At 47.3% G+C, this 16883-nt stretch overlaps 1 protein-coding gene across 1 annotated transcript in view; it reads left to right on the top strand.

Moving 5' to 3' along the window:
* The window catches only part of creb5b (cAMP responsive element binding protein 5b), a 45107-nt gene that overhangs the window by 20305 nt on the left and 7919 nt on the right, over positions 1 to 16883 (top strand). Inside the window, exons 6-7 of the mRNA XM_041943366.1 lie at positions 4870 to 4996; positions 6260 to 6370. Coding sequence (XP_041799300.1) covers positions 4870 to 4996; positions 6260 to 6370 — 238 coding nt within the window. The remainder of the gene's footprint in view (positions 1 to 4869; positions 4997 to 6259; positions 6371 to 16883) is intronic.

Here is a 16883-nt window from a genome sequence, read left to right as displayed (position 1 = left end):
CGTCGAGGGGAATACCGTGAAGCTTGAACACATGAGACACGAGTAGACTAGCAGTCTCGAGGGCAGAAGGCAGTTTAGGCAGGGGAACATAATGCACAGACTTGGAAGAGCGATCGACAATAGTTAGAATGACAGTGTTACCTTCAGATGGAGGAAGACCAGTAACAAAGTCCACGGCGATGTGTGACCATGGGCGGCTTGGGACGGGCAAGGGGTGCAGTAACCCCGCAGGGGGATGATGAGAAGCTTTTCCCCTGGCACAGACAGAGCAAGCGGCAATAAACGCACGGGTGTCACGGTACATCCTGGGCCACCAAAAACTCTGGCGGAGGAACTGAAGAGTGCGGTTGAAACCAGGGTGACAGGTAAGTCTAGAGGAGTGAGCCCACTGGAGGACTTGCGATCGGACAGAATCCGGGACAAACTTGCGACCGGGGGGACCGGAACCCGGGTCCGGTTGTTGCTTCTGCGCCTTGAGCACGAGGGATTCGATCTCCCATGTAGCCATCCCCACGATGCAAGCCGGCGGGAGGATGACATCCTGATGTTCCGAGTCCAAGGGAGGAGCAAAGAGACGGGACAGGGCGTCGGGCTTAGTGTTACGGGAACCGGGGCGATAGGAGAGGGTGAAGTTGAACCGGCTCAAGAACAGAGCCCATCTGGCCTGGCGGGGATTCAGCCTCTTAGCGGTGCGTAAGTAGGCGAGGTTCTTATGATCAGTCCAGATCAAAAAGGGAACCGTAGCACCCTCCAGCCAGTGCCTCCATTCTTGAAGAGCCCAAACCACAGCCAGCAACTCTCGATTCCCGACGTCATAGTTCCGCTCGGCCTGGGATAAGCGGCGAGAGAAGAAAGCACAGGGATGAAGTTTGTGAGTCTGAGGGTCTCTCTGGGAAAGGACGGCACCAGCACCGGAGTCGGACGCGTCCACCTCGACCACGAACTGATGGGCGGGATCGGGGTGTTTGAGCACTGGGGCGGAGGTGAACAGTGCCTTAAGCTGGGCGAAAGCCTGTTGGGAATCAGGAGACCACAGGAAGGGGATTTTAACAGAAGTAAGTCTAGTGAGGGGAAGAGCTACCTTACTGTAGTCACGGATGAATCTGCGGTAGAAGTTAGCGAAGCCGAGAAACCTCTGCAGCTCCTTCCGGGTGGTGGGGACGGGCCAATCCGTGACAGCTTGGATCTTGGCAGGATCGGGTCTTAGCTGACCCTTGGCGATGATGTAGCCTAGGAAGCTCACTGAGTCAGAATGAAATTCGCACTTCACCGCTTTAACATACAGTTTATTCTCAAGAAGTCTCTGAAGCACTAGTCTGACATGCTGCCTATGTTCCTCTAAATCTCGAGAGAAAATCAATATGTCATCTAAATAAACGAAAACAAACCGATTTAACATGTCTCTGAGGACATCGTTAATGAGAGCCTGGAAGACTGCGGGGGCGTTAGTGAGACCAAAGGGCATGACAAGATATTCAAAATGACCTAACGGTGTGTTGAAAGCTGTCTTCCACTCATCACCCTCCTTTATCCGGACGAGGTGATAAGCGTTACGGAGATCTAGTTTGGAGAAGATGGTGGCGGAGCAGAGTGGTTCAAAGGAGGGGTCGATGAGAGGGAGAGAGTACCTGTTCTTAACGGTGATGTCGTTGAGTCCACGGAAATCGATGCAGGGGCGAAGGGAGGCATCCTTTTTTTTAACGAAAAAGAAGCCTGCCCCTAACGGAGAGGAGGAGGGGCGGATGAGTCCAGAGGCTAGGGAATCCTGTATGTATGTCTCCATGGCTTCCTTTTCGGGGCGTGACAGGTTATACAGGCGACTCGAAGGGAGAGGGGCACCAGGGAGGAGGTCTATGGAGCAATCGTAAGGGCGATGAGGAGGCAGGGACAGGGCCAACTCTTTACTGAACACCGGGGCTAGGTCATGGTACTCGGGAGGCACGGAGGTAAGGACAGGGGGCGTGGGAGGTGGTGGAGAAACACGTGAAGAAAAGGGGTTGGCCGAACGAAGACAGTGGGCATGACAGAATGGGCTCCAGGTGGTGATACTGGCAGTAGTCCAGTCTATCTGGGGGTTATGTTTAAGCAACCAGGGGAGGCCCAACACCAGAGGGATCTGAGGAGAAGGAATGACGAAGAATTGGATGTCTTCTCTATGATTCCCGGAAATTATGAGCGTGACAGGGAGCGTACGTTGAGTGACCTGAGCTATACGTCGGCCGTCTAAGGCGGTTACATTTCTGGGCACCGGGAGGGATTCAAGGGGGAGCTTAAGCTGGGTGGCTAGTTCGGTGTGGATGAAACTCTCGTCTGCCCCTGAGTCGATCAGAACTCTTATGGGAAGAGACTCACGACCCCAAAGCAGACAGGAGGGAACAGTAATGCGGGAGGGAGAGCTGATATTAGGGGATGTCTGACTCACCAGTGCGCTCTCCGTCACGGGTGAGCCTGCCCTTTTGGCGTCTGAGGGCAGTTAGCGAGATAATGACCTCCCTGGCCACAGTAGATACAGAGCCGCTGGTTGAAACGTCGCTGCCGCTCGCTAGGGTGGAGACGGGTCCGACCCAACTGCATGGGCTCCGAAGGGTGAGAGGAGGACGTGGAGGGAGCAGCGGAGTGGCCGGAGGATCCGCCACTGGCTGAAGGGGGAGCGAGGGAAGCTGGCTCGTGAACATGAGAGAGGCGAGTCTGGGCTTTCTCTCTCTGTCTTTCTCTCAAGCGGTTATCTATGCGTATGGCGAGGGAGATTAATGACTCTAAGGAATCGGGTTCATCTCTGGAAGCTAATTCGTCCTTTAACTCACTAGAAAGACTCCGTAAGAAAACACCTCGTAGCTCTAACTCCCCCCACCCGCTCTCTGAAGCTGCGATACGGAAGTCAATAGAGTAATCTGCCACTGATCTCGCTCCCTGCGCCAAGGAGAATAGGCGTTTAGCAGTTTCCTGCCCCTGTCGTGAATGATCAAAAATACGACTAAGTTCCCTCGAGAAACTGTCGAAAGACGAGAGAATGGGGGAGTGCTGTTCCCATAACGCTGTAGCCCACTGCGCTGCCCTGCCCCGTAACAAATTAACTGTATAAGCTATCTTAGCTCTATCAGAAGGATAACTAAGGGGTTGTTGATCAAATACTAGTGAACAGCGCAAGATAAACCCCCCAGCATTACCAACTTCACCTGAAAAGGGTTCGGGGGCCGGCACATACGGCTCACGCTGAGAGACAGACAGAGAGGTAGATTGGGCTGCAGCGGTTGCCGGTGGGGGTGGCGCTGGTGTGGGACTTGGGGAGGAAGGAGAGCCACGGGTGTCCGTGCGGCTGAGGTAAGCGGTGAGGTCACGGACTTGGACGCTGAGACCTTGTACTGCCTCCATTACTCCCCGCAGCATGTCCTCGTGCTGGCCGAGACGTAGTCCTTGATGGGCGAGCGCCGCTCGAAAGGGGTCCGAATCCGCTGGGTCCATGTTTTGGCCAGAGTATTCTGTGACGGCGGGTGCAGAGAGAGACCCAGGAGCGGAAACGGAGAAGGTTAACAAAAGTTTTATTTTCACACGAAAGGCAATAACTCAAACAGTCGCTGGCAGCGTGAGGTCCAAACAAACACAAACTCAGAGAGGTCCAGAGGGTGCTGGGCTGTGTGGGCATGGGAGGCACTGGAACGAAAAGAGAAGAGACAAACGATTACTCCAAAAAGGTTTAACGAGATATCAACAAGTACTTTACCACAAGAGACTTGAGACCAACTGATACCACGGTACGTGGAAGTATACTCTGGCGTCGAGGAGCGTCTCCGCAGAGGTTAAATAGGCGTCCTAATTTCAGGAAGTGAACTCAGGTGTGCCCAATCACTCCTCGACGCATCGGGGGGGGAAGGGAGCCTCAGGAAAACAAAACGTAAAGTTACAGCCAACACAACAGAACACAGGAAGTGGACCTTCAAATTACCAGCACAGACAATACCAACCACCACAGTAATGCTCTTTGTCAATATCCTCTCGTCTAAACATGGTGCTGCAGCCAGCAGGAGCGGTCCATTGCAAACAAAACCTAGTGTGACCATCACAACTTTCTCCCTTGTTCCGTTAAAACTCTGCGACAGAGTTGGTACTTTTTTCTTTTTTTTCTTTTTTTGTTTTTTATTGATAATCAATAGCTGTTAAGGGACTTCAGTTTTAAACATTCGATAGATAATGTTGTAAAGGAGATATATATCCCTTTTAGTTTCCTGTTATACAGTTTCCTCCACATATTTTCTCACCTTTTATCTAGCAGTTTCTTATTTTAACTCAACCCTAACCCCCCCCTCTACATCTGTAAGCAGATGTAGAAGGTGTTTATCAATCATTTGTCAACAATTATAACTCAGTTTTAACAGCTTTATTCATATAAAATATATACTCATATTTTACTGCAAATTAATTTGACATATGTAGTATTCATTGAGCATATTCCTTTTTAATATTCATTATCAAAGCTATTATTATAGTTATTATATTTATCAGTCAAGTATTTATTTATTTACTTTATGACATATGAGCAAACTCCATCCGCTGGTGAAGGCTACGGGATTAAAGTACCAGACAACATCTAGAAAATGGACCTTGAATTACTTTTTTTGTTGCTGTTTGTCGAACTGCTATTTCCAAGGTCAGGATTCAACTTTCAAGCTTAACGATGTTTTCATGAGTTTTACCACATGTATGAACAGTTTTAAACTGCCTGTTACTGATTTGTTTGTGTTTATAAACAGCTATTGGCGGTGGCGGTTGGGTTAGATGTTGTTATAAGATAAAGCAAAGAATAATGATGCCAGTTATCTATAACAGTGCGATCCCTGAAGAGTCTCTGAATGTCTGTGTGTGTCTTCTCAGGCCTGTCCCCGGCTCTCTGTCCTCATTGCTGCACCTACGAAACAGACAGAGACAGCCTCTGCCAGCCTCCATGCCTGGAACTCTGCCAGACCCGACCATGCCTGGCTCCTCCGCCGTGCTGATGCCTGTGAGTACAACAGCACAGAGCACGCAGCGCATTCGCTCACGGGTGCACTCACACACGCAGAGGCAAAGTCACTCGCTCGTACTGTGCAAATTCAGACTGCATACAACATATGTCGATTTGCAGTTCGGGATGTTTTCTGTCACCATTAAAATGACGTACCGCATTTTATAAGGAGGTAATTTCCTGTTAAAATTAAAGTTTCACCTGTAGACTTTTTTGTAATTTAGCCAAAAAGATTCCGACGACCCACATTGGGAAGTGGGGAATGATAACAACCTGGAGAAAGCTCCTCGTATCAGGATTCTAATGATACAACATGTGTTCTCATTGTAACATGAGACAGCCTGTGTTTATGGTATAGAAAAAAAGTCCTCCCATGGTTATTAAATTAAGAGCTAAGCGATTTTAGGGAAGATTGACGGTTCAGGAAAGGGGTGCAGGTTTGGGTGATATTTTTACACAAAACACACTTAGTGCAATTAAGGCTGTGTGTCAGGTTCTAGGCCTGAGTCTCTGTGGAAAAGGGTGGGAGCGGGGGTCAGACAAAGGGGGGCGTGGAGAGGGGCCATTCCCCATAGAGTCCACCACACCAACCAGAGTTCAGCAGCTGGGAGGCCACAGCAGCTCACACATGGATGCATGCAGACGCTCACACAAAGGTTTCTTCTTTCCTGCACACACTGCTCAGTGAACACTGCTCACATCATCACCCTGCGCAAGTGACCTCTCACCCCTGTCAGCTTACCCAGCTGATTTCCTCACATTCAGGTCTCAGCTGTCACACATGGCCACACTGACCATGGTCATTGCGAGGCAGGCAGCAACCACACACACAAAGACAGATTCCAGTGCATTCAACTAACGCTCACCTACTTACATCTTGTTCACCTTGTTAACACATCCTGCTCATGGAGTTTCAGTCCGACTGACACCCACCACACTATTATCAGAAACACACACACCCCTGTTGCACCGGCTTCCTGTGTTAAGTCCCTCTGTGCAGGCTTCCTGTTTTGGGTCAGCTCCAGTTATCATCACACAGAGCTGTGCACGGGGCAGCCTGTCATGTGAAATCAGGCTCTTATGCTCTCTCATCTCATCCACCACGGCTGGAAGATGAGTCTCACACTTTTAAACCTTAAAGCTTCTTTTGTGAAAGCATCTTGTTTAGACATAAAAATGACCATAGATAGTATAGATGTGAGGTAAATCATCTTGTGTGAAATTTGTTTTTGACTGTTATCATGGTGTTGTAATCTTCAGATGGAGAGACAAATGTCCATGGGCTCTAATATGATGGGTATGCAAGGACCCACCCACAGCAGCTCCTGCTCTTCCACTCACATTCCCTCCATGCACTCAGAAGCCAAACTGGTGAGTATATGCATGCGTTCACATGGATACATACACATTTACACACACACATACACAAGTGCACACACTCAAGCTCAAAGTGTTGCAACTTCTCTTTTCCACTGGACTGTGCCAGCAAAGCTGTGCTCTTAGGTCTGTGTGGATTTCATCATTTGGTGTGTAATCAAAGCTGTGTCTGAACCTGCCAGTGCAGCACTGGAGACTCTGGCTGGAATAAAGGGCCCTTTATGTGGTTGTGGCTGGGCTGCCCACCGACTGCCTGATGTATATCTTAATGTACAGAACATGTTCTGTAGGTCCTGCAACTTGTTAGCACTAGTTTAACACAGCAGGGAAAAAATCAAATGACCTCATCCTTCACAAAGCAAGCAGTTAGAGCAGTGGGAATGAGATGTAGCTGAGAGTGGAGGGAAGCAAAAAGGAGATTTTGAAAGTTAAGTAAGTATAGAAGACCGACAGACGAAAAAGCTGATTAATATCAAATGCATCAACAGTTGCACTCTAGGTGATGAATTGATAAATGCTATAGCAACATGACCACCAGCCAACCTTTGTTTTCAAAATAAATAACTCTGAAAATGGAAGAGGCTCCAAATGAATAAGAGCAAGTGTCATGACTTGGATATCAGAAAAATCACAAACCATTGGCTGCTCTTTGTGTTTGGAAAGGTTCGCTGATAGCTGAGTTTGCTGGAGAGAAACATCCTGTGAAGAGAGAGAGAGGCAGAGAGACGGAGAGGAGGTAGCAGAGGTCATTAGAAGAGTTATTGCTCTGATAGAGGAGAGCGGGAGCATTCCCAGGGCATTTAATTCTCCCTCTTCCTCCTGCTCTCTCAAGATTGATCGTCTTTGTAGTCTTTTGAATCTCTTCAACTGTTCCTATGGTAACATGCTGGGGTAACACAATATTAGTGTATTAGGTTTATCTCTCCTCTGGCCGTCATCCAGACACATCTTACTCTTTTTTCTCCTCCTATCTATGTAATTGAATTGTAAATGCTCTGTTAGGCCTCCCATAAACATATGCAGTCGCTAAATGGCTACAGGCCCCTCGACCATGCAACTTTCTGGTTGGTTGGTCATTCAGACACGATACACGGGCAACCAAATGTGGATCAATTGAGATTCTGATCCCTGATGTCTGAACGCAACTGATGGAATTCCATGATTGTGGACAGAAAGTGAGAGACTAATTGTGTTATCGGGGTGCGATCTCCAGCGAGGGTTTCATAAGCATGGAAGGGGTCTCTAATGTCTGTAATATCCTCGCCCGGGCCAGGTCGATAAATACGGCCTCACTATCGGATAACTGGGCCATGATCAGGCCCATGTGTCCCCTGCGACGTTCTCAATCCGGCTCTAATCGCATTACCCCGACCATGTTGACTTTCCGCCAATGGGAAATCTCCGCACTGTAACCCCACACCCCCGAGGCACGGACCTGGATGCACTCCTTCTGCTCAACGTTTACATTGTGAGAGCGGAGAAGGGGATTGAGTGGGACTTTGATAGACATGAAGGAAATAGATAGACAGGCAGAGTGAGCAGGGGAGTTGAAAGGCGAGAGACGGTATTGATACTCTGAGACACCAAACAGTGAGTGAGATTGAGAAATTGGAGGAATTCCTTGTGAGTGATATGAAAGGACTTCTGCCCAGCCCAGTTTCCTTTGCCCCTCTGCATTTGGGCATGCATGTACGCTCGTATGTGTGTGTGCTTGTGATTGTTTGATATTTTGTGGTAACTGGAGGCCTCAGTGGCAGGATTAACCATCCCCTGCCAGAGAAAGCATGTCCAGAGCCTGGGCTAATGAAGGCTAATTGATTTTGTGGTGGGCCAGAGCAGCAGGGAGGCCTGTCTCTGGTGTAAATAGTTAATGAGCCAAAGGACTGCTGTGGCCCCTCGGGGACTCATATCTCGCTCTAAGCTCTCTGTTTGTGCTCTCCGGGCCAAAGACTGCATCTACATCAGTGCCCATCTTTGTTCGCTTCTATCTCTGATTTTCTCCTTAAGTGCCATCGTTTAAGTGGTACAGCAAAGCCCGATGGTGTACTAACTGACTCGTATGTTTTCCCTTATTGCTTTTAGCTTGTTGTCTGGGAGTGTTGCTGAAGTTGGAGTGTTTTATTAGTTTTGGTTCAAGTGTTTTTCTTCTTATGAAGGACTGGGTGCTCGTGGTTATGGGTGTGGTTGTGTTCTGCTCTGTTGTGGTCTGGGGAATAGAATGGTGCGTGTTGTGCGCTGGAGGTTGTGGGATAGTTGACCCTCGCAGCGTAGAGGAAACGGTGCAGAGAGGAGGCCAAGTTCCACAGCACGACGGCCAAAGCATTACATCAACACTCAGAGCCAGTTCTCCACAGGGCTTCGCGAACAGTCACACACACACACACACACACACACACACACACACACACACACACACACACACTGACAGCTCCAGCTCTGTGTCATCCTCCTTAAACGGTGTCACATAGTTAGACAACCACAGACATTCATACAAATACAGTACTGACAGTCAGGTACCTAAAAACAAGCGCCAAATGAGATTTACACTCATGCACAGAACACGTGCGTGCATATACATGGAACAGGGACAGAAAGAGTATTATTATACAAGGAAAAGTACTGTACTTAAAAGGAATTTTACCACAAGTAAACTTATTTGTGCAAAAAAATACTTAAGTAGAATTAAAAGGTAGCAAACGCGTCTACATTTTCTACCTTTTTTAAAAGAGAAAGGGGGCGTGAAAGGAAGGTAAAGAAAACATGGTTTATGATGATTTTATGTGAAGGACCTTATACTCCTCCTTAAACTGCCACCTTATTGTGGTGGAGGGGTTTGAGTACTTGAATGATCCTAGGAGCTTTGTTGTCCGGGGCTTCTTGCCCCTGGTAGGGTCTCCCAAGGCAAACAGGTCCTAGATGGGTCCGACTAAGAGCGGTTCCAGAGCCCCTGATGACTGAAATAAGAACAAGGAAGACTACGTCGCCCGGACTGGCGTTACCGGCGCCCCACCCTGGAGCCAGGCCTGGGGTTGGGGCTCGCAGACGAGCGCCTGGTGCGGGCCTTTGCCCATGGGGCCCAGCCAGTCATAGCCCGAAAGAGCAACATGGGCCCGACCTCCATAGGCCCATCACCCACAGAAGGGATCAGAAGAAGAAGAAGTCCCTGGACTCTGAATCTGGCAATGGGTACATGGAGCTGAGCCGAAAGGCAAAGCTCTCGATTTACCAGTCAATCTACGTTCCTACCCTCACCTATGATCATGAACTTTGTGTCATGACCGAAAGGACGTGACCTCTGATACAAGCGGCTGAAATGGGTTTCCTCCACATGATGGCGGGGCGCTCTCTTAGAGAGGGTAAGGAGCCCTGTCACTGAGGTGGCTCGGGCATCTATATCGGATGCCTCTTGGATACCTTCCTGGGAGGCCTGGGAACACCTCGGGGTCTGCCCGGAAGAGTTGGAGGAAGTGTCTGGGGAGAGGGAAGTCTGGGCATCCCTGCTTAGACTGCTGCCCCTGCGACCTGGCTCCGGATAAGCGGAAGAAGATGAGATGAGATGAGACCATATACACACACATCTAAGATATAAAAGTGCAGTAACGTTAACATCTGAGTAGCACTCATAGAACACCTTCCTCAGTGTAGACTTACCAAAATTAACGAGAAAAGAGAACAAAACTCAATTAAACAAAAATGGCTAAAGCGCCACGGACACCACAGTGGGTGCAGCAAGCAATATTACGCTACAGAGATTAAACAACCTGGCATTTACATAGAATTAACAGCAGAATAAAGCAGAATGCAGTCACAACTGTGACAGGGATTATTGTCAAAAACAGCAGAAAGTGCTCACACTTTCTTTCTACATGACGTAATTCTTTCTATACAATCTTTGTTCACAAACTGCTGAGAGTAAGTGTAATTCATTTCTTCCACCCCTGACATGAAGATGGGTATACAGTACTGCACAGAAACACACGTGCATGCGTGTAATGTTTCCCCTCCGAAAACCCTCCTCTTCTGCTGAGATGGTTTGATATCTTAGTTTGTATGATGAAAGACATTCACTATCATTCCGTATCTGTAACAAGGGAAGCCCAAACAAGCCCTTATCAAGCTGGTTGAAAATAACATCTGTTTGTGCCAAGTATGGGACATGACTCAGTTCATGTCAGTGGGACCCTTTTCAAAGTGGTGGAATTTGTTTTTGTGTCCTGTTTAAATGAGCTCCATGCTTTCCACACGTCTTGCCTGCTAATTTCAGACAGAGGGGCCGGTGTATGAAAATGTGTTATTTATTATCTCCCAATTATCTATTGTTTACATTGTTACTAAGGACAATAAATTTGTCACTAAGCATCAGGCTAGGTGCTGAGTTTTTTACGAGGTAAACAATACTATATGTTCCTTCACTGCAGCTCTCTTGGCTGTGGAGCTGGCACGAGATGGGTGGATGACATAATTCCTGGCACGCTCTAAATGTACTCCTTTTTACTTGAGGAGGGAAAAAAACTGTGCGTCTCTTAAAGAAACATTTCATAGGACACAGGAGGACCAATAATCAAAGTGTTTCTGTAGCTTTTTACATTTCATTTACACAACCCTTACTGTTCTTATGTTTCAGTATAGTTACAGAATTGCAACAGGCATTTGGGTTGATAGGCTTAAAGATCAAGTTTGGCCCTCAACAGTAAACAAATGAAAAATGAGAAAGTTACGTGCATATTCTGTTCAGAAATTCAGAGGAAAGAAAACTTGTGAAGCAGCCACAGATGTGTCAGTTTTCAACTCTGTTACACAAAGTGATTGATTGAGCGATTAGCTCAGTATGAAGTCATTTGTAAGCAGTTAAACCATTAGCGTACATGGTAACCCTATTACGTGTTCCATTCATTTTCCTCCACCGTAGTAGGGGAGCACCTCTGGCTATACCTCTTGTTGTGGGGAGGAGAAGCACACACACACAATAGGAGTCTAACTCCAGGTTTTGTAAGCAACATCTGTATGAATGGTGGCATTGTCAGGGTATGATGTCACTGGAGAGGGACGGTGAGCTAAGAGCACAGCTGAATCTGCCGGCTGCTTCGCTGACTTCTAGAATATGCACACTGTATATGATTGCGTGTGCATGCTCACGATTGTGTGTGCTGGCTTTCAGTGCATTGGCACCCTTTCTGGCAATCACTGTCCTTGGAGTCAAAGCACATCTGTGGACTAACTAGGCTAAAACAAACCATGAAGTTGGAGTTTACACATAGTATTTGATACAGATCTGTTATGTACATATGTGCGGTTAGTTAAGTAAACATGTGGGTGTGTGATAAATAGCAGTCAAACAAGGACACGGATACAAGACACAAGGCAAAATATGCTGAGATACAGTGGTGCATAGACAGAGTGGTCAGTGTCAGTGTCTTGGATGTGGAGGAAGGTTTGCAGATGATAAACATACGATGTTTCTTTCTATTGCTATGGAGGTGAGTTGTTTTAGCAGACTGGAGAGCAGCACCGAGGAGCTGCTGGATCAGTGTGTGTTTGCCAGTTTATCAGTGTTGGACACAGACCACAGAGGGACCCCTCTGTTGCTGCTTCCTCTGTGTTGCCAGTACCAAAGTGTTTGGTTTTTCTGAACCACAGTGAGACATGCTGTATATAGTAATAGTAAATCAAAGTAAACGAACACGTTGTGTTTCAAGATGTTCCGCCTCTCGTTTGACAGGCTTTGTTAGTCCTATTCACCAACAGGATTGTTTGCCGTAATAATGAATAGTGTGCTAAATCACAGTTGGTCCAGTTATACACACTGCTTTCACAGATTAATTTATGCCATCTTTAGCTCCAGTCACATCACTGCTCAACTATAGGACAATATTAGACGTTGTTTAGATGTATTTTTTAAACACAAACAGCGAGATTGCTGCATTGCTCATGTGACAAAGTCAACCTGGCAGAAGGTTAGCATTGTGATGTCATTTATTTTCTTTTCTACATTATTTAGTAGTACTTCAAACAGCAACCTATGATCATAACTTTGAGACATGGAAGAGCGGTATTTAGAGCCCAGTCTGAATGTCTACAATGAAGAAAAAAAGTAGTATTTCTATAGAAACCAGATAGTAGATCAGTAGTTAAGCCAGATGTCAGGAGCAGCATCTTGACCAGGTTCATCGCTGTGTCAGTAGATAAAACCTAAGCAGGTAGCAAGTTTTTGCCATTTAAAGGTTTATAAAAAAGCAAACTTTCACAGCTGAAAGGTCTTTTAAGGACTGTGTACATTTATATTTGTGTTTTTACATTTGTGTGTGCTTGTGTGCCTAACTGTCTGCATGTGTGTGTGACAGTGCGTGGGTGGGGTTATGGACGAGGGTGGCAGTTGCGGCGCGGAGCGTCGCATCTGTTTGTCTTTGGATGACTGCGTGTTGTTTTAGCTGTGCTGATGGGAGGTGTATGTGAAGGCCATTTGGTCATGGTTCAGGGCCCGTGAATGGGACAGGGCTCCAGAAGAGCCAAGCTTGGGTAAACCAGCTGCCATCACCACACGGGCCAGACTGGACTGGTCCAGCCACCATGAGCCCCCCTGGAGCCTGAGCTGTGAATGAGACAGTCACTGGACTCCAGAATAACCGATCAAACACCGGAGGGGTGATTGGAAAACGTTTGTTGGGTCAGAGATTCTCAGTCCGATAAAGCGTAGTCCGTATTGACCAGTTAGGTCACTACTTCATCTCTCAAAGCAGCTAATGCGAACAGGTTAGACCCACTTCTGTTTTCTAGATGTCCTTGTTTTGTCCTCATCATGGTGATTGAAGTTAACAGCCATCTTCTTTATATAGATTTGTTCTCTTTGACAGGAGGATAGATTGCTGCTCAGCTGTTTTGACGTGTTGGAGCGTAAGAGGAATCTCGTGCCCGTGGGTGTCTTAACAATGCGTGATCCTAATCCAACCGTAAATATCTTGAATGTGTTGATACAATCATAATCACAGAGCAAGGTCTGAATGAAAAATCCAAACATTGAGGAACAGGAACACTGATTACAATTTACATATAAACAGTGAGTCAAGGGTCCTGTTTCAGCCAGAATACACAAGCATCTGAGCTCTGATATTTTAAGCATCTTTGACATTATGCTTGATTCAAGTCATCACATTTCAAGTTACTTTTATTAACATGATGACAAATAATTCGCCTGTCGCTCTGATGCCACAAATTAAGACATATGTCGGTGTTCATTATTTCATTTATGCTCTGTCTGTCTCTCTCACTCTGAGGCGTTCTCTGTGTGCACGATTATGGCAGAAGTGGGTGTAGTGATAACCGTGTAGGCTGCACTAGAGCAGGGCTTTACAATAGAGGGAACAGTGGGGATATACAGACTGGAGTCAGAGGCCCATCCATTAACTTGACAGGGTGGAGAAGCTGCCAAGAGTATGAGCGCATGCTTTGGAGCATGGTCCTCAGTGGGCGTGTGTCTCGCTGCGCCCATACTGCCGCGGTTCCTCCGAGCGCCACCAGAGCGTCGGTCCCTGGCAGAACAGCCAGTCTATGTCCATCTCCCCGTCTGTGTCTGGAACCACAGGGAGGCTCCGTTCGGGCCGGCTCTGATCAGCTTGGCCCAGAACCTCAGAGAGGAGAGAGGGGGCGGCATTACAGCCCAGAGCTCCCATCAGACTGTCTGCCTCGCTATTCCCTGAGGAAATCAGTTTAACAGTCCCCAGCTCTTGGCAAGCAGAGGGAGAGGGGGTGGAGGAACAGGGAAGAGGTGTGTGTGAGAGAGAGAGAGAGGGGGGGATGTTACTGCCTCTCTGGGCGAGAGGGAAATCTAATAAAATTGGACTAATGGGGGTGTGGAGTTTTAGGGCACAGAGAGTGGGTTTTGCAGACAGGCACTGGTGGGTAGTGGAGGTGGTGGAGATGAGGAGGATGGAATTAGATCCTCTGAGTGCTTGGCAAAGCAGCAGAGCCAAACTCCTGCTTTCAACTGCAGATGGTGAACCCATGTCGGGTTTAGAGTGTGAGTTAGGCGGCCTAGGCCCACAAAAAACACTGCCAGGAAAATTACAGTTATGATATATTACGCAATTAGAAATGCTGTGTGCTTACACATGGCCACTGTGTTAGTGTAGAGTTAACAAAAGGCTGACAGAGACAGACAGAAGTGCTGTTTCTCAATGGACTCTTTAATGCAAAGCGGAAGATCTCCATTTGAAACTGTGATCTTTTTTCACTTAAACTATGACTCCACAGACTGGTTAAATCTTTCCAACCTGCTGTAAGGCGCCAGAGGGCCACAGGTCCCCTGATAGTACACTACTCCACTTTTAAGGGGAATAAAAGTGCTCACCCTGACCTCAGCGGGTTTGATTTACCCATCCTGAGGCGGGCGTGGTCCTCTCCCTTTGTACCTGCTCCGTGCTCTTGCTTCCTCTGCTCAGGGTTAATAGATATGAAGTCATCTGGGGAGGAGAAACCTGAGTGTGTTCTCAGGATGTGCCCAGAGCACTCACAGGGACATCACTCAAAGCCCCCCGTGTCAGAGAAGAGGCAGCCATTAATAAATATCATTAATGGGTGATCACCTGGTGTCCCTGAAACCGCAGAGGCCTAAAAAAGGACTGGGAGTGGAGAGGTCAAGGGGCAAAGGTCTGAGAGGAGACAGCTCCCCTCTGGGCAAAAGATGGCTGAATCAGGGATTGTGTTTTAACAATGGAAAATCAATAGCCTTGCTACACTTATAGAATGCATGAAACGTAGTGTCAAATGCACATATAGGCTCCTAGTTCATAGATTTATCCTGGTCGAAGCTGACATGTCTTTATGGTGTCATGGACGGCTCATCCCCTTGTTGTGTCTTTGCTGTGTTTTCTACTTTTCTGCAGCAGGGCAGACAGTGGTAGGACAGACTGTGAGCACCCTGGACCGCCACAGACTAAGACCTGCACTGATTTAATGACTGTTTTCTGTAGCGGCCATGTTTCTGCAGGAGAAATGTATATGTATGTGTGTGTGTTATTAGAGGAAAATGCACATGGTGGTTAAGTTCTTGTGCTTAACACAGTCTGGGGAAATACAACCATGTGTTAAAGAGTCATTAGGGAGCTGATGAAGGTGTTTAAGAATCACAGCCTGCTCATCATCGCTCTGCTAACGTCCCATAGTTGCGTCACTGTGGTTCTGGATACAAAGACTTAAGTTTTGGCCGGGCTGGCCTTAACCGAGCTGGAGACTCAACTCCGGATGGAGCAGCAGGCACTTGTGCAGAGATAGCTTCAGGAGTAAGTTTAGAATCACGGTAAGGGTTTTCTCTTTTGACACAATTTGTGCAGTGTTTTTTTTTCTTCTTGAAACTCTGCTATTTATTTTGAGTAAGTTAATGTAACACCTGCCACTCATTTAAGTAGTCTGTTCTGGTTGCTATGTGGGATAGGTTTTGCTACAAATATGCTGTCTTTGTTCAACAATACAAATATTAACCTGTGTTACCGAATTTTGTTTGACATGCCTTCGCTCTGTGCGTCGTGTTGGTCCTGTAATCATGCTCAGCCCTTGTGTTTTGTCTCTCTCCTGTTTATAACTGGCACCGCTAAAGCTTTTGGAGTGGCCCCTCAGTTCTCTGACCTGCCTCTGTACTCTGACACTCTGGGGCCTCTTCGGATGCCGGCTAATTCAATTAATAAACAGATAGCGCCTCACTGCCAGCTGGAAAGCTCTCAGAGACACTGATAAATGAGCACTCGCTGTCTTGTGCTGATGGTGTGTGGGGAGGAGACACTAGAAGCCATCTAATCTCCCCCCACCCCTGGTCTCTCTCGCACTCACTGCCCTCCTTCACCTCCCTTTTACCCTCTCTGTCCTTCTCCCCTGGCGCCTGGTTGGCAGGGACTCCAACAGCCCCAGATGAGCATCTCACCGGCACACATATCTTTACTCTGCCTTTAAAAATCACAGTCCAGAGGTAGACTGCAGCCTGCAGCCTCTGGTTTCTGCTCATTCAGGTGACTGTGTTCTCTGTGACTAAATGGCAGGAGACTTTCAAACACCTGATTGGTTTTCTCTGTCACAAGAGGGGTGGACCTCACCTTTCTCGTGCTGCCTGACAAGCTGAAGGCTGGAGGGAAGGTGTTCAGTCAGAGCTGTCAGGCAGGGAATTCATCCTGTGACACACGGAAGGTGTTCCCATCAGCATTGGTGATTATGATTGATATCTGTAAGCTTGTTTAAATCTCTTTTGTGTTTTAGTTGCATGTCAACAAGCTGTTTGTTATTTCTGCATTTTATAGCATGTCCAGACAGATATTACAGACAAATAGTTAGAGCATGTGCAGACTGCACCTTATACCGTTGATAGTAACAATTTATTACAGTAAGTTGGAGGCTTCTCACTGCTGCTTGTTACCCTCAGTGAGTCTCAGTATGACTGCGATGCTGTGGACAGCTGCAGTCCTGTGTCTGCCTGCTGTGTGTTAGTGTAGACTTTGTGGTATTTTAACCCCTGCCTTTCTGGTCA

The sequence above is a fragment of the Chelmon rostratus genome, chromosome 8, assembly GCF_017976325.1.
Source record: "Chelmon rostratus isolate fCheRos1 chromosome 8, fCheRos1.pri, whole genome shotgun sequence".
Lineage (NCBI taxonomy): Eukaryota > Metazoa > Chordata > Actinopteri > Chaetodontiformes > Chaetodontidae > Chelmon > Chelmon rostratus.
This window is presented reverse-complemented; position numbering and strand designations above follow the sequence as displayed.